This window comes from Malus domestica, chromosome 16 (assembly GCF_042453785.1).
Source record: "Malus domestica chromosome 16, GDT2T_hap1".
Lineage (NCBI taxonomy): Eukaryota > Viridiplantae > Streptophyta > Magnoliopsida > Rosales > Rosaceae > Malus > Malus domestica.
The window spans coordinates 1,189,870-1,215,264 of NC_091676.1; the positions used below are offsets into that span (position 1 = coordinate 1,189,870).

The 25,395-nt window shown below is 39.2% G+C and overlaps 4 protein-coding genes across 8 annotated transcripts; all 4 read right to left on the minus strand.

Moving 5' to 3' along the window:
• Positions 1-6,376: 6,376 nt before the first annotated feature.
• Positions 6,377-11,041, minus strand: LOC103444586 (probable RNA-dependent RNA polymerase 1). 3 transcript variants are annotated; one of them, XM_070815521.1, is made up of 5 exons: positions 10,741-11,041; positions 10,068-10,596; positions 7,852-9,680; positions 7,578-7,728; positions 6,377-7,426 (listed from the first exon to the last, which is right to left on the minus strand). In XM_070815521.1, the coding sequence occupies exons 1-5, from the start codon at positions 10,986-10,988 to the stop codon at positions 6,650-6,652; spliced, it is 3,534 nt and encodes a 1,177-aa protein (XP_070671622.1). In that variant the 5' UTR covers positions 10,989-11,041; the 3' UTR covers positions 6,377-6,649. The 3 variants fall into 3 exon arrangements, with proteins under 3 accessions (XP_070671622.1, XP_070671623.1, XP_070671624.1); XM_070815522.1 differs by having other exon boundaries at positions 10,068-10,591; positions 10,741-10,879; XM_070815523.1 differs by having other exon boundaries at positions 10,737-10,840.
• A 2,319-nt stretch (positions 11,042-13,360) lies between these two features.
• Positions 13,361-17,787, minus strand: LOC103444585 (probable RNA-dependent RNA polymerase 1). Of its 2 annotated transcripts, none has more exons than XM_008383535.4 (5): positions 17,697-17,787; positions 16,941-17,476; positions 14,797-16,628; positions 14,498-14,648; positions 13,361-14,379 (listed from the first exon to the last, which is right to left on the minus strand). In XM_008383535.4, exons 2-5 carry the CDS (start codon positions 17,451-17,453, stop codon positions 13,516-13,518), a joined length of 3,360 nt encoding a protein of 1,119 aa, XP_008381757.1. In that variant the 5' UTR covers positions 17,454-17,476; positions 17,697-17,787; the 3' UTR covers positions 13,361-13,515. The 2 variants fall into 2 exon arrangements, with proteins under 2 accessions (XP_008381757.1, XP_017190342.1); XM_017334853.3 differs by having other exon boundaries at positions 16,941-17,473; positions 17,697-17,760.
• A 1,721-nt stretch (positions 17,788-19,508) lies between these two features.
• On the minus strand, positions 19,509-22,080 carry LOC103444584 (uncharacterized). Its single transcript, XM_008383534.4, has 7 exons — positions 21,424-22,080; positions 21,084-21,170; positions 20,952-20,996; positions 20,756-20,851; positions 20,553-20,654; positions 19,981-20,135; positions 19,509-19,903 (listed from the first exon to the last, which is right to left on the minus strand). The coding sequence occupies exons 1-7, from the start codon at positions 21,997-21,999 to the stop codon at positions 19,822-19,824; spliced, it is 1,143 nt and encodes a 380-aa protein (XP_008381756.1). The 5' UTR covers positions 22,000-22,080; the 3' UTR covers positions 19,509-19,821.
• Positions 22,081-22,580: 500 nt separating this feature from the next.
• Positions 22,581-25,198, minus strand: LOC103444583 (SEC14 cytosolic factor-like). Of its 2 annotated transcripts, none has more exons than XM_008383533.4 (6): positions 24,641-25,198; positions 24,292-24,547; positions 24,067-24,103; positions 23,314-23,431; positions 23,019-23,129; positions 22,581-22,904 (listed from the first exon to the last, which is right to left on the minus strand). In XM_008383533.4, the coding sequence occupies exons 1-6, from the start codon at positions 24,710-24,712 to the stop codon at positions 22,767-22,769; spliced, it is 732 nt and encodes a 243-aa protein (XP_008381755.1). In that variant the 5' UTR covers positions 24,713-25,198; the 3' UTR covers positions 22,581-22,766. The 2 variants fall into 2 exon arrangements, with proteins under 2 accessions (XP_008381755.1, XP_017190551.1); XM_017335062.3 differs by having other exon boundaries at positions 24,292-24,544; positions 24,641-24,928.
• Between the last annotated feature and the right edge of the window lie 197 nt (positions 25,199-25,395).

Genomic DNA, 25,395 nt, shown 5'->3' on the forward strand with positions numbered 1-25,395 from the left:
GAAATTACCAGTTTTCTACATGGGGACATGTCATTTTACATGACGCATTATTAAGTTCGGATGAGACCAGTTTCCAACCATCAATATTGCTCAGTACAACTTGTGTTTGGGAACTAGCCAAACATTATACATTTACGAGTTTGGTTGTGTTATCTATGTGCCTATTGCACTGCCACAACGTACTGAAATGGGCATTGATGTTGAACATCATCTATCATTCAATATTTAGAACCCTTGACTGGGGATATATTTACCGCTTGGTTTGCGGACTGTCATTTTGATAAGACAATTTTCCTGCCATTAGGGGGAGAAAATAATATCGTTCCAGAAGAACGATGAGAAAATATCATTCCAAAAGAATGATGAGAAAAGACCGTTCCAGAAGAACGAAGAGAATTTGTCTTATTTTGATTCACGAAGCAATCAATGAGAAAATGAAATATGAATAATTGAATGATGCAACGAAAGTGGTGAAATCATATATACTTACTGCAAATGTGCCTACAAGAATTGATGTCTCTGTTGGATAAAATAATGAGACAGTAAATTATTTATCTGTTACACGCCTGAAGCGTGGCAGATTTTTAGACTCAAAATGTTCAGTTATTCGAAAGAAGAATAATATGGCACTACTGAACTATTGCATTCCCGAAGCATAACTGTTGCATGCCAGAAGCATGACAGTCGCCGCATGGATACACGTCCCAGATAGGACAATCCACAGACATGGGAATGTTGATGTCTCATACATGGAGCATAATAGACATATGGGTTCCAATGACTCAACTCCCGGAAGTGGAGATTAAAATCCAAGCTCTATAACGCTCAAGAGGAGGTTATGATCCACATTCTCTAAATTATGACTATCCTGGAAGAGATAGCGTCATGCCCTTGAAGAGGCAATGGATATCCAAAGAAATGAAAAGCTTTTATGCATGCGCATGCACATGAGAATATGGGATCACGGATTGATGATAACCAATGGTAATTTTGGTTTTTACAAGTAGCTACTAAATTCATCAATGAGCTGTGTTAATATTGAGTCACGTTCTTTTGTTCGTCGACAAAAGAAAAAAAATTATTGGCCAAAATGGAGAAAGGCAATTCCATTACAATTTTGTAAGAACGTGGGCAAATGAACCTATATATATTTGAATACAATACAAATAGCCAAAAGATGTTGAACCAAGGAGGTTACATATGGGCATTTGTAATACAGTGTAATACACTCACATGATATGACACAAGGTTACTAATTGAAACCTGAAATTATACTCTTGTAAACAAGTTCATATAAATGGAGAATTATATACGAAGGGTTGTGAGTCGCCCTCATTATATCTCCATAAGTAAATCCCTCAAGTATACATGGGAGCAAATTGCTCTGTATAAATTCCAAAGGAAAATGTGTCATGAAGTGTAGAAAACCCTTGAAGGATTCAAATTGCTTGAAGTAAGCCTCTGAAGGGTAAAAAATAAAATATGTACTCAATACCAATGGATGATATAAATTGCCTTAGTGAGTACTATCATTATAATATTGTTGCAACATACTAAAATCTCTTGCAAGAGTCAATGACATTAAATTATAACTCTTGAAGAGTTGATGATATTAAATTGGGACTCCTGAAGAGTCTAGAAAAATTATAAAGTGTTGAAGGAATTATTGTCTCGAGTTGCAGATCGAACAATCTACCAACACGAATCTTATCCATGATATTTATGATATTAAAAGAACCATATGGATTGAAGATTATGAGTTGAATACTCATATGATGAAGACACTAAGAATAATCATTTATCTTCGTGAGGGTAAAGATAAATTAATATTTGGTCCAGAAGTACCACATCTTAGTGAAGTATATGCTTTATTGTATTTGGCACAATACATTGAATGAAATAAAGCTTATTTATTAATATCTCCAAGAAATTACAGATATATACATACACATGAGTTAAAACAAACAAACAGGATGGAGCCTTCACAAAGGTTGCTCATGTGAAGCCTCAGTACTCGGAAGTACCCCAGAAGGGGAAGGCATTGGAGATTGATCATGTAGCACCCCAGTACTTAGCAAAACACCAGAAGGGGAAGGCATCAGTTGCTTTCGGAATCTAGCAACGAACCTCTGGTGATCACTTTGAATCCGACTTTCGGATTCCTGCAGTTGGACGAGCTTTCTTTTCATGCTCGTAGAGTAATTATTTGCAAGCACGTGTAACACCCTATTCTCGTGCTTGAGCCCTCTGATCTCTTGTTTAAGACTTGCCACCTCCGCCATCAATGATTCAACTTGGCGAGTTTGAGCAAGTAGGCGTTGGCCCATATTGGACACAGAGCCAGCACACTGAACACTGAGAGCCAAGGAGTCTTGAACGGCCGACTCTTCAGACCGTTCTAAAAGGATCTTGTTATCCCTTGGAGTGAGAAGATTCCTAGCTACCACAGTAGCGGTTATGTTATTCTTCATCACAGAGTCCCCAACCGTAAGAGGACCATTAGAAGATAAGAAGGACGGGCGCCATATATTATCCTGACGCTGCTCGTCTGTATCACTCCTAAGACTCAAATCTAAGCAAATGTTAGAAGGGCAAGTCATTTTTTCAGAAATGATGAAGGAAAAACAGAGGTCAAATAAAATTTTAAAGGTGCAAGATAGGGGAAATTTCTACAGGCAGCAACTTTCTGAGCATACTCTTGAACACAATTGATGTCTTTATAAAAGAAGAGGCAACAGAGCCACTCATTCAGAGATCGAAGATGCACCACTCTCCGAATTTCAAAAGCCAGATTTTCCTGAATAAAATTCGTTGGCATTTTTCAGACGTAATCTTAGTTTTCTCAGATATCGCGTGCAACTTTGTCAAAGATCTCTGACAAAGTTGAAAACGCGTAAATCTTACTGTTCTATTTACACCACAGTTGCTGACAAGAGTAAAAGCACAGCACCACCACTTGCTATTGAGAAATCTCTATATATGTCGACCTCTGTTCTCCATAACAAGGCAGACCTGCAACACTGCAAGAATACCTAACTCTTCCTTATCTCCGAGAATGCATCTTCAACATAGCATCTCGAAATACTCAGTTTTCTTCCTCTCCGAGAATACCTCTTCAAACATGTCACACCAGAGCAAGATTATCACATATCTTCAGGGACCAGAGCAAGATTATCTCATATCATGCAATCTCCCTGTCCTTTCCTTTGTCCTTGTTCTTGCCTGCAAAGACAAAGATAAAGAAAGCAATATGTCGGAACCTCCACTCAAACTCCCGGTAAGGAACTGCCTGGAACCTTTCCTGATTGCTTACCTAGCTCTCGAGTAGTCATCTTCAACTGTTGTTCGAGTTGGGTCTCCAGTCACCAAGAAGTGATGAACCATCCAAATGCAAGGGTTGCACTCCACTCCGGCATCAGAGGGCAAATACTGCCGGAGAAGATGCCACACATGCATGGGGGGAAAGCAGGGAAAATACTACTTAAGCAAGGGGAGCAAGTAAGGAAAGTGAAAATGATACATTGAAGCATGTGGAGACAAGCGCAACAAACGCGTGCTGATTCATCCCTGACAAAACTGAAGATCACTTGCCACATGAAGCTCCTCATGGTCCAATTTCATTCAAGATCAAGCCTCGAAGGTCCTTGAAGAAATCACAAGTTCGATTCAAGATCAAGTGTTCACTACTCTTGAATCAAATTCCGCTCCAGATAAAAGGAGTAAATTCAGACATTTGGATCAAGTCTAGCAGAAGGCCCTCCAACCCAGTTCAAGAACAAGCCTGTGGAAAGTTAACAACAAGTAAAGCAACTATTTCAACAACTCTTCTTACTAAGAGACTAAAGCAGAATGATCAACGATCAACCTAAATGATTTGAAATCAGGGGGAGATACTCATCAGGGGAGCATCTAAAACAGATCAAGATTTTAACGAGTCAATCGAAGACTTGTGGCCATCCAAGGGGGAGTGTTATAGAAATGGATGTCCACTCAAATAATGGGCAAGTTGCCCTTCCACTATTTAGCCTGTGATTTACTTCTATAAAAACAACACTATGGAACACAACAAAAGAAGAGAGTTTCATAATTGGTGGTGGAGTTCACGGGAGAGAAGAAGGAAAAGGAAGAAGAGGAAGAGAGAGAGAGGAAAGAAGAGGAAGAGACGAAGATGAGGAAGATGAGGGGGAGATAATAAAGAGAGTTATCTTTGTACTCTTATTATTTCAAATTATAATGAAAGCACCACTGCTGCCCCGAGGACGTACTCCAGTCACACTGACTGTAGAGGAACCTCGTAAATTTTGTGTCTTGTTTCATTTATTCCACTGCACCCACAGTTGATTTTACAACATAAAGTGATTTTAGTTGTTTTAAAAATATTTTCAAATAAGTCTTAAAAATTGCTATAAATGTTTCACCTAAAGAAGAAGTTTGCTAAGAAAACAACAAAAACAAAAAGCGTGCATAACCTAGATGTAGACTAAATTGATTACTTATCTGAACTATTACACGTGGAAAATATTTGACACATATTTATCTTCGTACTAAATATTGTTGAAAAATGTAATCCCACACCTAAAACTTGACAGAACAATTCCTAATTACACCGAAGTCTTTTGTGGGAAAATCCACCATATGCAGGTTGTGAAATTGAGACAGAGTTGTGGTGGTGCTCGTATCGCACCGGCGTGACCTAGAGTTACAAACAGGAGGAGAGTAGCTCAGTTTGCGTGTGTGAGGAAAATTGGATATGGATGTCGTCACAAGACCAGTAGCATGCGAGGGCTTTTGTGTTGGCCACAGATAGAAAACTTGAGTGTCCGGTTGAAGAGAGTGACAAGACCAGCGAAAAGCCTAACAGCGTACTCAGCAATCTCCTCGGACTCGTATTCTGCAAATGCGTAACCTTTAGGTCTGTCGGTTTCTTTGTCCCGAGGAATGTGCAGGTTGATCACCCTCCCTGCCTGAATTAATATATCGTACACAGCTATTTCGCTCACTCGCTCCTCCAAATTACCTATATAAATGCAGCACCTAGATTTTGACTCGACGGTGGTGGAACCCTAGATAGCTCGAAACTAACGACGTATTGTACAAAAACTAACGCCCCTTCTGCTTCGTTAGTTTGAAGAGACTATCTGATGGTTGTAGTAATAGGAGGTGGTGCGTCCTTTGCTTTATATTGTGATCGCCGATTCCGACTTGGAGTCGGGTTCCTTGTTGTAAAAGGAACGAAACGTTTCTTCTCCTTCCTCCTCCGGGAATTAAGACAAGAGAAGAAACCTCCTTAGTAATTATCAAATGTTACTTTTACTTTCACTAACACTAGTAAAATACTATTTTTAGTTGAGAGTTAATTTTACTTCTATCGCTCAATTTTAGTCATTTTTCAGAAAAGCCAAGACTCATAAGTGCACTTTACCCTCTTTTTTATCAACGTTATGTGATTTATCAGAACTAAGAATAGAACTCAATACGTGTTGCATGAGACATAGGGTCCAAAATTCGTTTACAATTACCAATTTGGTCCCGAGGTAAGGAATAACCAGTTATATGCGGTCAATACACCTAAAACCACACATGTAACCCAAGTCAATTCACAAGGTTTTTTAAAGTTGATGGTGAGATACACGCAAAATACATGCAGGATCATCATTAGGACCATCATACTTGCCGACCATCGATGAACTGATCGGATTAACCAACCAAAATTAACTTCAGTCATAACATATTGAACAAAAGCAAAGACCTCTGTAACGGTCGGACGATAATAAAAAGTCATAGCAAACTCAGTAACTACTTGTACTAAAAAAACAAATAAGTGTAATTACCCTTAGACAATAAAATATGTTGACATGAGGAGGAACATATTTACTAGTTATACCATCGGCAATTACCTGAATCTCAAGACGTTTTCGAACCAATTATAGATTTTATTGAGATAAGTAAATCAAGGGAACCACCCCCACCCCGGGAGAACCATATATGAAAATTACAGAAACACCCAAATACTAGTTTTGTCGTCTTGTGCCTACTATTTTCTTTTTGGGCGTATAGTGAAGTGATAGATTGGACTCCATAAAGTGACATCGAAGACGACGGATACCGAACTTCCCAAGTAAGGACTTCCAAGGAGCAATTCAGTGTGCACCTCCCTACTAGACTAGCAGTATCCAATCCAAGAAGTTGCATCGAACTCTTCGTTGAAATGAGTTAAATTTACGTTTCACTTAGAGATAAAAAATTATATTTACTAAATTGTCTGTTAATCTTAAAAACTATATGCAAATGACCTATATTTATTATTATTTCGAGAGTAGAACAAATTCGACTCATCACTAAACAGGCATGCATATAGCGTTTACATGATTGTAAATACCGAAAGGTAGATGAAAATTAGAAATGCCAATTACAGTGTAATTACAATCATCAGAAGTTAATTAAAATAAACCGAGGCAAATGACGAAGGAACTAGCACCCTTGACAGTCATACTTAAATATAACAAACTTAAACAAAACATAACAACATATTCATAAGGCAAAACACACTACTACCTAAGACCCCTCTTTCAATTTCCCGCCAAACACATGATTCCGACATTGTCAAGTGTACCGCTACGATAACACATAGGTAAGGAATTCCTCGTTCTTATTTGTGCCTCTTGATCTGGAGGATCTTGTCGAAAACACACCACGGAAAGCTGAGGAAATGATCCCTTTCCATTCCCTTGTTGCAGCGACCCCAGTAACCAGGATGATACGTAACATGGTACCAAGCTGATGCTTTCGCTGCACATACATCATCGGTATCAGTGCTGGAATCCGACTGCGTCGCACTGAACCAGGTCCTAGCTTCCTTTATCAGTGACCTTACGGCGAAATTAATTGACTCCAAGTCCTTTTTGAAAAATTTCGACACTGAAGTGATGTTCCCACTTAGTATATCTGCTTCAGTTTTGATGCCGTAGTAATCCATCAAATTTCCCAGCTTGTAGTCGTACTCCCTTTTGTAGTTGATGGCATCATCGATGTAATCTTCGAATCCATGTACCTCCATGTCGGGATCATAGCACTTCGAAGCCACTTCCGCGGTGAAGGATTTAATTGAGCTTGAATGCGAATGTGATGTAAGCTCAACATTCTTCACCTGCCGGAAAAGCTTCCCAATCACACGCCTGGACTTGTACATAGGTTTGTCAACCTTTTCCATGAAATCTGGGTATTGTTTGGCACGTAGCCAGCGCGGCACTTCCACTACCATGCCGGTTTTTGGAGAGTCAACAGCATAGGAACCGAGCTTGGCGAGCTTAATACATCGATGACTCATGGCCTTGTTTGAATCTCTGTCTGCGAAGGCAACATGTGCATTTGAAATGATCCCTAAAGTGTCATTCACTATGTAGTTTGTAAACGACTCTGCAACCTCCTGTAACAAACACAACAGAACACCAAACGCTGAATGAAAAGGGCAGAATCGCGATTTATCTAATGAATATCGTTTCCTATAAAAAAGGCCGAAAACAGAATATGTTTTGAAGTATGATAAGCTGCACTGTACTTGATAAATTGAGTAATACCTCCATTGTAACTTCATGATCCAATTCAATAGTTCGTGCTGGGGTATGAATCATCGGTTCAATTGTCCGACATGGAATTAGATCAGCGTCCCAACTAACAAAGTAAGGATCTCCATCTAAATCTCCTCCCGCGCATTCATCAGGATGGGGTCTAGTTCAACAAAAAAGAATAGGCAACAAATTATTGTCGAACAAAGGAACACTGATATGCAGACGCAATCAGAAACAAAAAAAAATTATTTCATATACCATAAGATTTGAGAAAGTTACATACCTCTTTCCTTTTTGCGGAAAAACTACACAATCCACCATGTGGTGCAATGCGGGCACGTCCACAGCTGTAAGAACGCGAACATCTCCCGGGTGTAAACAGGGGTTTCTAGCAACTACAACTTTCCCCACCACAGTAAAATTGTCTTCGCTTGTAGTAGTGCAGCCAGCGCCACTTGAGATCGCAGAGGGAGAGCATCGCACAAACACCTGACCATATTTCAATGTTTTGGTTTCATCTAGACATCCCAACAACCATCTTCCCTTTGGAACAAATATCCTTGTTTTGGTTCGCAACTCCACAAGCTTAGATGCACAGAATGCTTGCAGCATCAATGACAGAAATGGCTCCGCATCTGGCTTGTAACCACTCAAAAGCATTTCCTTCAAAACGTCTGTGGCCTCCCCTTGAAATATCGTTTCAAGTGCTTCCAGTGCTCTTAAAGGGTCAGTTAGAACACCTTGCAGTTTCTTCAAATCCTGGTTTTGCTTTTTCTGAAAAACATAATCCGGGACTCCGAGCGTGGAAAAAAGGGTGATCAGTTGACGATTGAGGAAACAAGGCTGGTTCCTGCTCCACTGGAGAACATCTAGCGCTGTGTTTTCGGATTGGTACTTGCACATGCTCTCTCTCAAAGCCAAGTTCCTTGACAATGTCGGATCAACTGCCACGACGCCTTTATAGCCACCTCTACGAATTTGAAACACTGATGGAGTAGAACTGATCCCACACTTTCTTGCCACCTTTTCGGCAAATTCAGCAGATATTTTCCCAATTCCATCGGAGAAACAATATTTGACTCGGCCTCTTCTGATTTCTACATCAGGAATGAGTTCAATTTCATCCTTGCCGACACTAAAAGTCTCCCGGGAAGAGCTGAAAGCCTGGCCCAACCTAGCACCATACTTTGCCACATTTCTGATGTCGCTGAAGTCCCCCATCCAGTTTCTGATGTCTTGTGCGGTGAGCTGACTTCTTGACGCAAACATCCACACCGAATGCTCGTGTAATTGACTTGATGAGAAGGCAAGGAACTCAAACTTCTTGTCACCAATGACTATTCCATTTGTTAGAGTAAAAAGTATCCTTTCATAAACTCTAGTTCTCCTTTCCTCATCTGCAGAAGTGTGACAATTTGTGCGCGGGCACAAATCTTTCGGAAGCAACTTACCCAAGTCCTCATCCACGAAGGAGACACGAAGAAAATTATCAATATCTTGAGGGTAATTTCGTAGAACACGGTTGGAAAGATTTACCTCAGGACCACAGAAATATACTTTAGATGGTGTGACTTGAACCCTGTGCACATACACCATCCCATCATCTAAAGAAATAGCAGGCGACTCTGGAATTCTCTTGTAGGCCATGTACTCTCTGTATTGATCACAAAGCCAACTCACGGGATCATAGCAGCGCGTTTTCAAGCAGAACAGTTTGTCCAGGGCACACTCTATGTGTTCAATTCTTATTGTGCTTGGATCAACGAGCCTATAAAACATAGCATCAAGAGCTTGCCCTGGAACACATCCATGCTGAACCAAGGAATTTATCTTGAACAGGATTTTGTATGGCAAGTTAATGCCCACTGGCGGACCAACAATTGGTACAAGATCTGAATTACGGGAGAAGGCATTACCTCTCTCCAGAGCGAAGCGTCCTTCATTTTCTTGGTAATGAAGAAAACTATCGCGTAAATTTGGAAGCACAGAATCATATGGAAGTTCCAAACATACGGCAGAAGATTGGCCAATGCAGCAAGATGGAGTGAAGTCAACTTCGCGCACCCAGTTTCGGTCAGAAACTTGCTTCAAAATCCGAGGGGCACCAAGTAACTAGCAAGAGAAAGAAGAAACGAAAACAAAATATTAGGCAATTTTCCCAAATGCCACATATAACATAGAAAATTCTGCCATCTTTAAGGACTATATCATTTTGTTTCAACATTTAACAGTCAAATTCTTCGTGCTGAAGCAATGAAGTATGAGATCAGATGTAATGCTATTATGCAGGAGGAACTAGTACATAAGTCAAAATGAAGATCGGCTAAGTTTTGTTCTTGTTCGATGTACGAAAATGGTTGAATTAAGCATTTAAACTAACTAGCTTATGAACTATGATCAATAGCTAAATCATGTAGTGAATCACAGATCACAAGTCACAACTATATGCTTATAAGTTTATAATGAAGAAGCAAAGTGAGAAAATTTTGGCGGACAAACCTGGATTAGAAGAAACTTTCGAAGCTGACCACGCGGACAATGCAGCTCAATCTCGCTAATACTTTCAGCGGAGATCTCAAGCTTGTATTCATCCGAATCATAAAAGAATAACAAGTACATATTCTTAAATTCCGTCCCGAAACTCACTTGAACTTCCGATGTTGTCCACAGCACAGAAAAGCGTTCCTCGGAAACCAGGCATCCGAAGTGCAGCTTTAGAAGCTCAATGGAGTGTTCAGGCTTCCATTTTCTCGCTTTCAGATAAGAGTCCTCATCATACCAAAGGAGCCGCGCATCGGCTAATGGGATAATTTTTTCAGCAGATTCTGCATGGGTGAACTCAACTATGGCAGACGCTCTTGATTTTCTGTCTTTCGGGGGAAAAACCTTCACATCAGAAACAGAGCCTTGTCCAGTGTATTCCTCCAGAAACGCTGCCACTGCTTCCGGAGACTCGACGGAGGAAAATCCATACAACTGAATTGTCATAAGACTCATGTTGAATTGATAAGCGTTGATAGAAACTGTGCTGTTTCAAACCACAAACTGAAGTTAGTAACCATAAACTTATTGCAATATCGCTGCATAAAATACTTGAAATCCAACAAAATGATCAGTAATGCGTCAAATGAGAAGAGTAACAATATTTAGACACACAAAAGTACGCACTTACTGATACACTCTCACGATCGATAGAGCACCCAATGTCAGTTTTCTGTGTCTAAATAACCTTGAATTTGAAATGAAGGCACTGATATTATTACCAACAACTGATGCTCTGTGAGAAGCAAAGCTCATGAAGTCGGTATATATATACTGATAGGAAAGTGAAAAGCACAGAAGTGAATTTGAATAACTTGTCATGGCAGTTGAAACTGGGAAAAGAAAAGAAAAGAAAAGAGAGGAAGAAAAACTTGCCATGGCAGTTATCTTTTTTTCTCCTTTCCTTTTTGGTCAAGGCGTCAACGATCCCCTCTTTCGCAGCAATAGCAGGTATCAAACTGTATCGTGGAGGGTGAATGAAACTCGACGTTTTGAGTGTAAGGGTTAATCACAATTATGTAGTTTTTTACTCACAATTTATTTAGTTTTTTACTCGCAATTTATTTTACATCGACCATTACTTGTACTTTTATTTAGTACGTACATGGTTAATGTATGCGTACATGTAAAAAGAATATACAAAAAATGGGTATATCAAAAACCTACCTACTCGTCCACCCAAAAAAAAAAAAAAAAAAAAAACCTACCTACTCGTATTTTAAATATTTTTAAAATTTTGTAGTTAGAAAAATGATTTAGACAGATATTTCTTTTTCAAGTCATTAAGTTGAACAAATTAAAAGAAAATAAAAAATTAGAATGAAAAAAAATGTGCAAAAAATAAAAAAGTGTGTCATCGTTAAATAAATTTGAGAACCTTCTGTGAAGTTTACCTTGAGGACTTTTATTTATGTTGGCCAATCATGAGGACTTGGCCCTTTGGAGAAGCTTTGGCTAAGAATCTTCTAAAATCTCACATGAGGGGTACTTTGCTCCCTTGCTAAACAAGGTTTGGACTAGAGAGAATATAACTCGCTGACTTGGCCCTTTGGAGAAGCTTTGGCTAAGAATCTTCTAGAATCTCACATGAGGGGTATTTTGCTCCCTTGCTAAACAAGGTTTGGACTAGAGAGAAACATACTCAAGTGAGTCTGTTAATTCAAATTTCGTCGCAAACTAAATTACATAGGCTTGCAGATCAAAAAATTAATTGAATATGGACAAATTTGTTATTTCAATTTTTGTCACGGCCTAAATTACATTGGCCGCAGATCAAAAACAGTATTTTTGTCCTTTTGTCGCCTCAGTCTAAATTAGAAAGATCGATTACGGACAGAAGTGTTACTGCTCGGCTTGGAATAGCCGTAGACAATAAAAAGGATTGATAATTGAATTTGCCAAAGGTAGTCTATCAACTTACAATATCAATCAAGAAAAATAAACAAAGACTTCCGGCGAAGCCTTTGAAACTTCCGGTGGAGCTTCGAGTGGGTACTCCCCAGTGGAACACCGGACAAACCACCACACAGGCTTTTTCCTTGTTCTATTGCGATGATCAAACTCAAGAGAACTCGTCGGTGGAATTTGTGCAGAAAGTCGTCGGAACAAACTCGCCGGTGCAATTGATGTAGAAGGTTTAGGGTTAGTGATAAAACGGCTAGCGCTGAGTTTTTGGGATGAGAAACGTTAAGCGATTCTCTCAAAACTGTAACTCTTCATAAATTATATGTCGCTTTATGTTTTTTTGCACTATGTTTTATAATGTTGGCACGAAAATTATGTTAGAGTTTGAGGTGTTAAGGAGTTTATGAAGAGTCCACTTCTGAGACAGAGTCCTCTTAACAGTTCTCGAAATGAGATTGATCTTTTTGGAATAATAATTGTCATTAAAAGCTCTGTACTTATCTCCTTATTCTTAGTAATTATATAATGTTGGCCAATTAGCAGGTTTGCAACTTCTCCTTCATCTTTAATGAGTCCTCAACTATAGGGGCGGCCCAACTCTTGAATCGAATGCAATTCAATTATAAGAACAAGACTTGTTTAGAAGTACGTTTAAAATTATTAAAAGTGTTTTTTTTATTATTAGAAGTGCTTTTTATTCAATTGATTGGTTACTAATAGAAGAATGGATAAGGGGCTGTGCTGTGAGAATAAGCGGCTGTGAAATAAATCTGCTGTGAGAATAAGCGGTTGTGCTGTGAGAATAAGCGGTTGTGAAATAAATCAGCAGAGTGTTTGGTAAACTTTTTTGTAAAAGTGCTTTTGAAAAAAAAAACAGTCTAATAGTGGGTCTTTTCATTAAAGAAGCATTGTAGCTCTGTGTGCTTTGAAAAAAAGCCAGTTTTCCAAAGCTACAAATAGCAGCTTCAGCTTTTTCCTTTGATTTCAGCTTATTCTCACAGCAGCTTCTAAAATAAGCCTTTTTTTTTCAGTTTACCAAACACCTAAAACCCTCATAGCTTTTTTTCATAGGTGCTTTTTTTTTAAGCACCTCACTCCCAAACTAGGTGTATTCTAATTTCTAAATCCTGCAGCACAAAGATTGTTTTTCAAGTAAAATGGCAAATGCATTGCATGGTAGCTTGCTTATCCCTCTGGGACTGCAGAGGAATGCCTCGGGTCGACGAGGGAAACGCATCTGAAAACATCTGCAGGAGTTGGGCGCTTGAAATCTTCCGAGAGCTGAATGAATTCGACTCACCACAAAGGAAGCTCATAACGTTTACAAGATTGTGAATAACAAAATGTAGATGAAAACTTAGAAATGTTGATCACAACGTATTTTACAATCAATCAGAAAGTAACTAAAATAAACCGAGGCAAATGACAAGGGGACTAGAACCCTTGACAGCCGTACTTACATGGACTTTTAACAGCGTAAACAAAACATAACAAAACATAATCATTTGGGAAAACGCATGCTTCTGAATTTGTCAAGGAGGACGCCGCTTTGATCAGCCATAAGCAAAGAATTCCTCGTACGTGTTTTGTCCCTCTTGATCTGGATGAGCTTGTCGGAAACACACCACGGAAAGCTGAGGAAGTGATCCCTCTCCATTCCCTTGTTGCAGCGACCCCAGTAAACAGGATGATACGTAACATGGTACCAAGCTGATGCTTTTGCTGCACATACATCATCGGTATCAGTGCTGGAATCTGACTGCGTAGCATTGAACCAGGTCCTAGCTTCCTTTTTCAGTGACCTAACGGCGAAATTAATCGACTCCAAGTCGTTTCTCCTATCGAAAGTTTTCGACACTGAAGTGATGTTCCCACTTAGTATATCTGCTTCAGTTTTGATGCCGTAGTAATCCATCAAATTTCCCAGCTTGTAGTCATACTCCCTTTTGTAGTTGATAGCATCATCGATGTAATCTTCAAATCCATCTACCTCCATGTCAGGATCATAGCACTTGCAAGCCACTCCCAAGGTGAACGATTTGATTGAACTTGAATCTGAATGTGATCCAAGCTCAACATTTTTCACCTGTCGGAAAAGCTTCCCGATCACACGTTTGGACTTATACGTAGGTTTGTCAACCTTTTCCATGAAATCCGGATATTGTTTGGCACGTAGAGAACACGGCACTTCCACTACCACGCCGGTTTTTGGGGCGTCGACAGCATCGGAACAGAGCTTTGCGAGTTTCATACATTTACCACTCATAGCCTTCTGTGGCTCTCTGTCTGCAAAGACAGTATGTGCATTCGAAATGATCCCCAACATGTCGTTCACTATGTAGTCTGTAAACGACTCTGCAACCTCCTGTAACAAACGCAACAGAACACCAAATGTTGAATAAATAAAGGCAGAAACACACTTGTACAATACGTTTTGAAGTAAGGATAGGTGGCTACATTGTACGTATTATATCGAGTAATACCTCCATTGTAACTTCATGTTCTAATTCAATAGGTCGTTGTGGGGTGTAATTCATCGGTCGAAATCTCTGAGGTGGAATTATATCAGAGTCCCAACTAACAAAGTAGAAATCTCCATCTAAATCTCCTCCTGAGCATTCATCAGGATGTGGTCTAATTCAACGAGAACAAAAAAAATAGTGAGTACGTACACAATTGGAGGCAACAAATTATTGCAAAACAGAGAAACATTAATATGCAGATGCAATCCAGAATAAATTTGTAATTTCATCAACTACAAGATTTGAGAAAGTTAACATACCTCTTTCCTTTTTGCGGGAAAACTACGCAATCCACCATATGGTGCAATGCCGGCACGTTCACCGCTGTAAGAACACGAACATCTCCGGGATGTAAACATGGGTTTCTAGCAACTACAACATTCCCGTCCACAATAAAATTGTCTTCGCTCGAAGTATTGTTGCTGTGAGTGCCAGTGGAGATCACGCGGTGAGAGCATTGCACAAATACCTGACCATATTCCAATGTTCCCGTTTCATCCAGACATCCCATCATTGATCTTCCACTCGAAACAAATATCCTTGTTCTCGTCCGCAGTTCCGTGAGCTTGGATGCACAGTAGGCTTGTAGCATCAATGACAGAAATGGCTCTGCATCTGGCTTGTAACCACACAAAAGCATGTCCTTCAAAACGTCTGTGGCCTCCCCTTGAAATATTGTTCCGAGTGCTGCTTTTGCTCTTGAGGGATCAGTTAAAACGCCTTCCAGTTGATTCAAAGCCTGTCTTTGCTTCCTCTGAAAGACATGATCCGGGACTCCAAGGGTGGACAAAAGGGTGATGAGTTGACGATTGAGGAAACAAGGCTGGTACGTGCTCCATTTGAGAACGTCGAGTGCTGTGTTGTTGGATTGGTACTTGCACATGCTCTCCCTCAGTGCCAATTTCTTTGACAATTTTGGATCAACTGCCACGACACCTTTGTAGCCACCTATACGAATTTGAAATGCTGATGGAGTAGAACTTCTTCCACACTTTCTTGCCACCCTTTCAGCAAAGTCAGCAGATATCTTCCCAATTCCATCAGAGAAACAATATTTGACCCCATTCCTTTTGATTTCTACATCAGGAATGAATTCGATTTCATCCCTATCGACATTAAAAGTCTCCCTGGAAGAGCTGAAAGCCTGGCCCAACCTAGCACCATACTTCGCCACATTTCTGATGTTGCTAAAGTCCCCCATCCAGTTTCTGATGTCTTGTGCGGTGAGCTCACTTCTTGACGCAAACATCCACACCGAATGCTCGCGCAACTGACTTGATGAAAAGGCAAGAAACTCAAACTTCTTGTCACCAATGACAATGCCATTTCTTAGAGTAGAAAGTATCCTTTCATAAACTCTAGTCCTCCTTTCCTCTTCTGCTGAAGTGTTACATTTTGTGTGCAGACATAAATCTTTGGATCGTATCTTACTCAAGTCCTCATCCACAAAGGAAACACGAAGAAAATTATCAAGATCCTCAGGATATTTTCGTAGAACACGATTGGAAAGATTTACCTCCGGACCACAAAAATAGACTTTAGATGGTGTGACTCGAACCCTGTGCACATATACCATCCCATCATCTAAAGAGATAGCAGGCGACTCTGGAATTCGCTTGCACGCCAGGTATTCTCTGTACTGCTGAAAAAGCCAACTGACGGGATCATAGCAGCATGCTTTCAACCGAAACAGTTTATCCAGTGCACACTCTATGTATTCAATTCCTATTGTGCTAGGATCAACTAGCTTATAAAAATTAACATCAAGAGCTTGCCCCGGAACACATCCATGCTGAACCAAGGAATTTATCTTGAACAGGATTCTGTATGGCAAGGTAATGCCCACTGGTGGACCAACAATCGGAACATGATCTGAATTACATGAGAAAGTGGCACCTCTTTCCAGCGCGAAGCGTCCTTCAATTTCTTGGTAATGTAGAAAACTATCATGTAGATTTGGAAGCACAGAACCATACGGAAGTTCCAAACATACGGCAGAAGACTGGCCAATGCAGCACGATGGAGTGAAGTCAACTTCCCTCACCCAGTTTCTACCAGAAGCTTGCTTCAAAATCCGAGGGGCACCAAGTAACTAGCAAGAGAAAGAAAAAAGGGAGAGAAAAAAATCAGCCATTTTCCCCAAGTGCCACATTACATAGTAAATTATGGTATTTATAAGGAAGATGGCAGGTTGTTTCATGATATTCGACAGTTACTAGTAATCTTTCACACATGGTTTAATTTAACTTCTATATTAATCAACTTTTGAAACTTTGATCACTAGCTAAATTTAGAAGTTACAATCTTACATTTCATAGCAAAATCTAAAGCAACGATTCACAAATTTCAGCTGCATCATTGTACTAAAGAAATAGTAAAAACTGAGAAAATGTGACCGACAAACCTGGATTAGAAGATACTTCCTAAGCTGATCGCGCGTGCTATGTAGCTCCATCTGGCTAATACTTTCTGAGGAGACCTCGAGCTTGTATACAGCAGAATCATAAGAGAACGAGAAGTAGATATTCTTAAATTCTGTCCCGAACTTCACTTGAACATCCGGTGCTGTCCAAAGAACAGAAAACTGCTTCTCGGAAACCAGGCATCCAAAGTGCAGCTCTACAAGTTCCATGTTGTGTTCAAAGTTTTCAAAGTTATCAACCTTCCATTTCCTAGCCTTCAGATAAGAGCCCCCATACCACAGGCGACGGCCATCAGCTAATGGGATTATTATTTCAGCAGATTCTGCTTGTGTGAACTCAACTATGGCAGATGCTCTTGATTTTCCATCTTTCGGGGGACGAACCTTCACTTCAGAGACTGTTCCTTCTCCGGTGTATACCTCCAGAAACGCCTTCACTGCTTCTGGTGACTCGACGGAGGAAAATCCATACAACTGAATCGTAGTATTAACCATGTTGATATTGTTGATGGCAACTGCTGTTTCACAAGTACAAATTGAACTCAGTAACTATGAACTCATCACACTTTCTCAATGCATAAAATTACATGAAATAGAATAAAATGATCAGTAATGCAGCAAATGAGAAAAGAGTAACGATATTTAGACGCACAAAATGATGCACTTGCCGACACAATCTATTAAAATGCAACGGATTTTGTATCTAAAGAGAATTATCGATGAGAAAAAGAGTGGTACCTTGAATTTGAAATATGTATGAGCACTGAGATTACTACCAACAAAATTATCGCTGCTGTTTTGTGAGGAGCAAAGCTAATGAAGCTCACATATATATATAGGTCCATCATATGCACTGTAACTAACTTGTTATTGCAGTTGTAGCAGAATAAAAGAAGAAACCTTGTGCTTGCAGGTGTAGCAGAATAAAAGAAGAAACCTTGCCACTCCAGTTATCCTAGGTACACACCTTCCTATCTGTCTTCCCGCCAGGCAAGAGATTTTTTAGTGTGTCTGGAACACGGAGCGAAACACCACATGTCATTATATACAATTAAAGGAAAGTTTTTTTTTTATGCGTCTCTCTAATTCTATAATGACATGTGGTATTCTGTCCCATGTTTCAGACATACTAAAAAATCTCTTCTATTGTGAAGATTACGCCGCGTGGTGATGAGCCTCTATCGAATCTTATTGTGAAAAGTAGCAAGATCATGATGGTTTGGTTTGTTTGTTTAATCATAATTTATTTAAAGAAATGCTATAATTACACATTACGAACCTTTTTATTTTTTAGTAAAGCGATATAATTAGTGGGTTAGATAGTTAGTTGTTAGAGCAGAGGGAATCAATAGGGATCGAACCCGCACCAGAAAGCATAGGCGTAATTGTTTTCTAACACTTTTTTTTTATACACAACTACATTACCATTACATGTAACATTATTTGTATTTTAATAAGTTTGAAATTCATAGTCTTGTACTTAAAAGTTCAAAAATCAAATTGGTGTTATAGGGCGATTATATCTTAATTGAGCTCCTAATGACGAATTGAACAATATGGCCAAGAACATTCTGGAAGTTTTGGACCAATCCAAAGGTAAGCCCTGGGGAGAAGTTTTGACCAAGAACCTTCTAGAATCTCACATGTGGGATGGGCAAATACCTCCCATGAAGGGTCATTTTTGGTCCTTGGCGAGCAAGGTTGAGAGAGCATATATGCTTTTGATTGAGAGAGCATATATCCTTGACGAGCAAGGGTTTTTTTTTTTTTTTTTTTTTTGGGTACTTTTTGGAAAGTCGGATCTTGCTCCTAAAGGAGTCAATAACCTACTTTGGAACTTCACCAATTCTATTCCTTGTACTTCAAAAAAGCAAGAAATGTGGATGTTGGTTGGGTTTGTTGGCTTTGAGGAATGTATATTCGTGTTCAAATTTCTCCCTTTTTATATTACGAGAAATATTTGTGTAGGGCTCCGTTTGCTACTGGACTAAGTGACATTACAATTCACTTAAAAATCTGTCATATGATAAATTTTAAATATAATATTTTTCTTTCTTTTATATTTAAATGTCGCACCTCTCCAAGAGTTTTGATGACATGAGTTTGCTTGGACTTGTGACTTGAATCCATTTTTTAATTAAATAAAGCTCAAAATTATTTTAATTACCATGATCAATAGGTCCAATAAATAATCCAATATAATAAAAAAAATTAAGGAAAACTAATGAAATAAGCTTGAAAATTTTGAGTTTTAACGATAAGAACAAAATAAAAGGTAAAGTGAATAGTACAATAATTGACTTTTAGTGTAAAAATGTGGTTTTTCGTTATAGTGAACAGTACCAGAAGCTTTTCGTTAAAATTCCCAAAAAATTAATCATATTTATCATCTATATAACAATACTAGAACTTATCATGTGTGTGTGACATCTTAAGGTCTAACTAAAGCCGACGGTGAAATTAAGGGACACCTAGTAGCATATCATGGTTACCGGATTAGTAAAAGTATACGCGAACTAATCATGATACTCTTTCGAACCTTAATTGTAGTTAAGATGCAATTCAGTTCTTTTATATCCCAATCAAATACGCTTCAGTCGAAACAGAACAGGTACAATTTATTCCCTTAAAAATACAAAAGATAAATTATACAAAATTCCCCTCCAAATGGAAGGATATTCATGAAGAACTGATAAGCCTAATATGTTGTTCTACCAAAACAAAAAACACTGGCTGCCTGAATTTGCTCGATTTCATCTTGCACCCACATCCAGAAGACTAAAACAGAAACAACTCAAATCACTTCACCTCACCTCTCAAATAGATTTATATGGCAAAACGTAGCCCTTGAAAGCAAGGTTAACTATATCAACATCTCGGCAATCTGAACAGCATTAAGTGCAGCTCCCTTGCGTATTTGATCACCGCATACAAATATATCCAACCTGCTTAGAGAAATGCCATGAGTGGCTTGCAAAAATATATACAATTAGAAAGCAAAAGATTAGCACTGTTGCCTTACCCATAGTTCCCTTCTTGGGATACATCACGACGGATTCTGCCTACTGCAACATCATCTTTGTTTGACACCTCCAATGGTGTAGGGAAGTTATTCGCTGTTCGGTCATCAATAACCACCAGCCCAGGAGCTTTCTTCAGAATTTCCCTTGCAGTGTCCTGGACAGTGAACAGATTTATAACTCTAAGGATAGCGTGAAAAAATAGGCATCTTAACACCTTCAAGAATGTCTCATTATTTCACTATTTTGAGAGAGGACTGTAGAAGTCAAGCAAAACCAAATGCTACACCGTAGTACTAACAATGTTAGGCCTAACTGAAAAATATTTAAGAAATGTGCTCGAAAGAAGTTAAAGAGAATGAAAGCATGGTGAGTCGGTGACTGAACTTAAGTTCACTTACCAAACCATTACAAATAGGATACAAGGATAGCCTAAAATCACAAGAGAGACAAAAGAATCATCACAATGTTTAACCGAAGATTTGCAAGGTGAACATCATCGATGCAAGTATTGAGCAAGATAGAGTTCACCACTGAATTATAGCCTACATAAAATACAGCATTGTGGCATTACCTCATCAAGTTGGTTCTCAAATTGAAGATTTATACTCTCAGCATGCGCCCTCATGACAGGAACTCGTATACATGTCGCAGTTACCTTGACATCATTGTCACTCTGAGAAAATGGACATATACCTATGTTATTAACATCTGTGAACTTACAAGCTGCTTTCCAATTAAATTATTCTGACTGATAAAAGTAGTAAAGAAACTAACCCATATTTTTCGTGTCTCCTTGACTAGTTTCATTTCCTCTTCATTATATCCATTTGAAAGAACTGCCGAGTTGTGCGAAAACAAATTAAATGCGTACTGCAAAAGGCAAAGACAAATGTACGGTTCAATGATGCTTCATGGAAAACAAATTTAATTTCCACTACAAACTTGAACAATTCACAACAAATAGACAGACCTGCCGCGAAAATATCTTAGTGGTTGGTGGCTTCCCTTCCAGTACCTAATACAGAAATCAAATTATATTACTACAATCGAATACTGAAAAAAGACAACCACAAACAACGAGAGAGATGAAGTAAAACGAAACCTCCTGAGTTTGCAGCTCAAGCTCTCTCATGGCAGCAGCACCAGCTCCACTAGCAGCCTGATACGTACTAACAACCATTCGCTTTACCTGAAAACGGATTCATAAATCATAACCCAATGTAACTAAAATAAATTTCACAAAACCCCATTTTAAGAATTCACATTTAAAATCCAGATACAGCACCAAAGCAACCAACTTTTGTAGCTCCAAAAAACAAACTCAAGAAAATTGGATTTCAAAACAAACCCGAAAACATGCACAAAAATCTCATAACAACAACAAGAAAGCAAACAACTTTATAGCTCCACAACCAAATGCAAGAAAAACCCATTTCACAAACCTTAGAGTGGCGATGGAGAGGGGTGACAGCCATTAAACAAATAATGGTGGAGCAATTAGGGTTAGCAATGAGCGCCCCCTTTCCGTTTCCAACCTTGATACCCTCCATAGCCTCCGGATTGACTTCAGGGACCACAAGCGGCACGTCGTTCTGCATCCGGAAAGCAGAGCTATTATCAACGACAATGGTGCCGCGCTCTACGGCAACGGGACCGAACTCTTTGCTGATTGACCCGCCGGCGCTGAAGAGGGCGATTTCGACGCCGTCAAAGCTGTCATGGGTGAGCTCCTCAACGACGTAGTTTTCGCCGAGGAACTTCAAGTTCTGACCCGCGGAGCGCTTGGAGGCAAGCATCTTGATTGAGCGGAAAGGGAAGTCACGGTCTTGGAGGACAGAGAGGAACTCCTGACCGACGGCACCGGTAACGCCGACCACCGCAACTGATGGGCCGGTCTCTTGGAGAGACATTCGGACTGTGAATGGGCCGGGTCGCGACTTGGACACGGAGACCCGGGACCGGCCGGAGAGGGGAGTCTTGAGGAGGAGGCCGTTGTGATGGTGGGTGAAAGTGGACATTTTGGAGAATCTGGTTGGAGCCGAGGAGAAACGAGTGGCGGCGGCGGCGGAATGGGGTTTTGAGTTTTACAAACCTTTGGTTATATACTGTGGTCTTTGTGACTGTTGAACTTGAAATAGCACGTGGGATTCTCCGTATAATCATTATTACCTCACCGTTTAATGTAAATTTATGCATTAACATTATAAAATATTGTGCTAAAAGGATGAGGTAGTAGAGAGTTCAACATTTCTCTTACTAAATTTGTTCAACAATCACCTAAAAGTACAACTTTTTATTGCAACGATTAGATAAATTTATAGGAAAATTAATGAAAAATGTTTGAAAACTTTGGGTTTTAATGATAAGAATAATATAAAGGGTACAATGAATACTAAGGATTGACTTTTTAGTGTAAAAATGTGGCTTTTCGTTAAAGTGAATAGTATCAGAGCTTTTCATTAAAGTTCTATAAATTTATTCATACTGCCGTTAATTATTTTTACCTCTCCATACATTTCTCTTTATTTTAGAATAGTGTGTGTTTATCATTTCTCTTATATTACCTATCTTGTCATATTTAGTCATGTGACAAGAGAGATGAAAATAGAAATGTGGGTCATGAATATATAAGCAATGTCGTCCAACTTAAAAGTAGAAGATAAATTACTTAGGAACGAAGCATTAGAAGGAACAAATTAGTTTCACGTCTAGCGGATTAACAGTACAAAGTCTGCCTAGAAGATCAGACTGCGAGAGCATCCTCAATCTTGATGCAGCTGTAGAATCAATCCTCCACCGGTGCCAGTACAACATCTTGGAGAAGTACAAGCTTTGCTCGTCCGCCATACTCTTCTGGCAAGGTTTCTTCGCCGATTTCCTTTCTGAAGTTTTTTGTTCCTTCCTCATTGCTCACAATCACAATCTGCAGTCACAATCGCAAACAATGTAACCCAATTCGTAATATACCAACTTCATCCAGATTGTTGCACCAGCTTGATTCCATAGAGGTACCAAAAAAGAGTTGGACAAGGCATACCTTCTCTTGCGTTGCCTTCTCGAGGAAGCGAGAAATCATCCTCCAGACACTTACGAAAAACCATGGCATGCTTAAGATGAACAACTTCGCTAATCGCTCGGGGTAGTAAGACTGCACATTTAAACGAAAACAAAGTGATTAAGCAACAGTTCATGTATAGCGAGAAATGCTCTCGCTAGACCAGGGGGCTCTTCTAGCACATGTTTTGCTTAATAAAATAGCACCACAATCTTCATGGAGGGGTTCTATCACATTTGCACCAGAAGTTTGAAGTTGTCAAAAATGTTAAAATCACCTGCAGAAATTGAAATCCGGTGATAAACCCTCGCGCATCAACATTTTTGTATGAAAGTTGTTGCAAATCAAGAATGACGATCATCTTTTCGTTTCCAATTTCTTTTCCCCTGAAAGAGCTAGACAAGCAAAACGAAAAACAAAATGTTGAGACATCCTGATTGATCTACATAGAAAAGTTGAATGTATTCAAATTTAAGAGAGATAAAAACTCATTCATTACATGAAGTTAAACCATCTTCCATCCAACAAGGGGTTTGAGGTTTACAGCAACTACAGAAAACACACATCTAACGTCTAATTCTCCTATTAACAACTTCATAGAATTGGCATTGCGACTTTGCAAGAACATGTACATTGTTAAACCTGAAATTTCTCGACCGAAAAAAGCATGGGCACTATTCTATTCATGTGACCAGTGTTTTCCTAAGCCCTATCATTTACACATCCGATCATGCCTTCCATAAACCTCATGCGAAGGCAGCTGCTTATGCTTTCGGTGTTTTGAATATAGGCATTTCAAATTGAGAGGTATCTTGTAATTGCTTTGAATGGACATTTCAAGAACTCATCAAAAGGGTAACCTTCTGATGATTTGAATTGACATTTCAATACATTGCGTTTTAAGCAGCTCAAATCCACAACCAGCCGATAAATTCAGCAATGTATGTATTACATCAAATGTACTCCAGAGTTTTCGACCATGCATTTGTTTTGAATACGACATTTCAGTAGTAGCTAAGTTGAGAGGTACCTTGCAATTGTTTTGTCAAGCAGATGAACCACGAATTCTGCAACAAGAGACGAACTAAAGTGAATCCATAATTCACCAATTACTTTACGCTAACCAACTAGCCTAACCCACATTTGCACTCGCCAAAACCGCTTTATATTTGAACTTCTCTCCAATTGCATTTTAAAGAGTGATATAATTACCAAGATTTGATGAAACAATAGAAAATTAGACAGAGATAATTACTCTTGAATTGGAGCTGGTCCTTGGAAGGACAATGCTTGCTTGCCTTCACAACCATCACAGGGTACCCGTCCTTGGACAAACCCTGCAAGAAGATCTTTCTGTCTGCCAATTGATCCTTCACTTCGCCATCTGAAACGAATCCATTCGGAACAAACGAAGCCCTCCATTTGTGCCACTGAACAAACATCTTTGCTGCTTTGTCCGGGTCCATTGATCTCGCAATCAAGAACCTCATGAGAGTTGGGTCTCCAAACTTCTGCCAACAAAACAACCATGGATTAATATGAAGTACAAAAGTGAATGATTAATATTAGACACTGTATGAGAAAGCATTGCAATTTGCTCTTACCTCAGTGGAAGATCCAAGCTTTTGCACTGATTTCTTCATCTCAGCCAGAGCAAAATCTTGGGTATTCTCCATTTTTTGGTTTCTGGGTCCGAGAATTGCTTTGTTTCTGGGATTTTACAAGGAAGAAGAAGTGATTTGGAGAGAGAGTGTCGCGTTGACGAAAGGGCGGGAGAAGTAAAGAACGGAGAAATGGGACAATGCTGGTTTGTCGCTAGTGACTCTGAGTTCGTACAAGCATCTCCACTCTTTTGATTCTCCTGGAAATTTGGAAGAACAGTATAAAAATTTTAAATTGATTTGATAATTTAACAGCCAAAAGGTTGGGAAGAGGATTCAGCTCATGATGGGATCTTTCTGATCAACTCATCGGGACCATTCAAACTTAATTTAACGATTATAATTATTATAACTTTTAGAGAATCTCTTGTTTAGAGCTGTTGGATTAAATTTAAATGGTCCAGATGAGCTGGTCAGGAGGATCCCATCCTGAGCTTAGGGAGAATCCTCTTCCAAGTTGGACTGTCATTGCCATTGACGACCCGCTGTATTTTGTTTTTTTAATATATTTATCTTTTTTTGTGTTACAATTTATAGGAGGAAAGTAATTTTTATAAACTCGTCTTAGCTTCTCACAAACATTTTTTATTTGTGGTTAGTGGGCTAAATAAATTGAATGGAATTAACGGCTAAGATTAAAAATAGTTGTTTAAAAAGCAGAAAAGTGTATCTAAAATACGAAATAGACAATTCAAACG

Coding starts and splice junctions, on each gene's coding strand:
- LOC103444585 (XM_008383535.4), bottom strand. CDS start 17,453: ATGGTTAATACTACGATTCAGTTGTATGGATTTTCCTCCGTCGAGTCA. Junction 16,629..16,940: donor GGAAGTATCTTCTAATCCAG/GTTTGTCGGTCA, acceptor TTCTCTTGCTAG/TTACTTGGTGCCCCTCGGAT. Junction 14,649..14,796: donor TTCCCGCAAAAAGGAAAGAG/GTATGTTAACTT, acceptor TCGTTGAATTAG/ACCACATCCTGATGAATGCT.
- LOC103444583 (XM_008383533.4), bottom strand. CDS start 24,712: ATGGAGAATACCCAAGATTTTGCTCTGGCTGAGATGAAGAAATCAGTG. Junction 24,104..24,291: donor GGACCAGCTCCAATTCAAGA/GTAATTATCTCT, acceptor CTCTTGTTGCAG/AATTCGTGGTTCATCTGCTT. Junction 23,432..24,066: donor CTTGACAAAACAATTGCAAG/GTACCTCTCAAC, acceptor TTGCTTGTCTAG/CTCTTTCAGGGGAAAAGAAA.
- LOC103444584 (XM_008383534.4), bottom strand. CDS start 21,999: ATGTCCACTTTCACCCACCATCACAACGGCCTCCTCCTCAAGACTCCC. Junction 21,171..21,423: donor CTCTCCATCGCCACTCTAAG/GTTTGTGAAATG, acceptor ATCCGTTTTCAG/GTAAAGCGAATGGTTGTTAG. Junction 20,997..21,083: donor TTGAGCTGCAAACTCAGGAG/GTTTCGTTTTAC, acceptor TTTCTGTATTAG/GTACTGGAAGGGAAGCCACC.
- LOC103444586 (XM_070815521.1), bottom strand. CDS start 10,988: ATGGCAAGTTTTTCTTCCTCTCTTTTCTTTTCTTTTCTTTTCCCAGTT. Junction 10,597..10,740: donor TCGATCGTGAGAGTGTATCA/GTAAGTGCGTAC, acceptor GGTTTGAAACAG/CACAGTTTCTATCAACGCTT. Junction 7,427..7,577: donor ATCATGAAGTTACAATGGAG/GTATTACTCAAT, acceptor TGTTTGTTACAG/GAGGTTGCAGAGTCGTTTAC.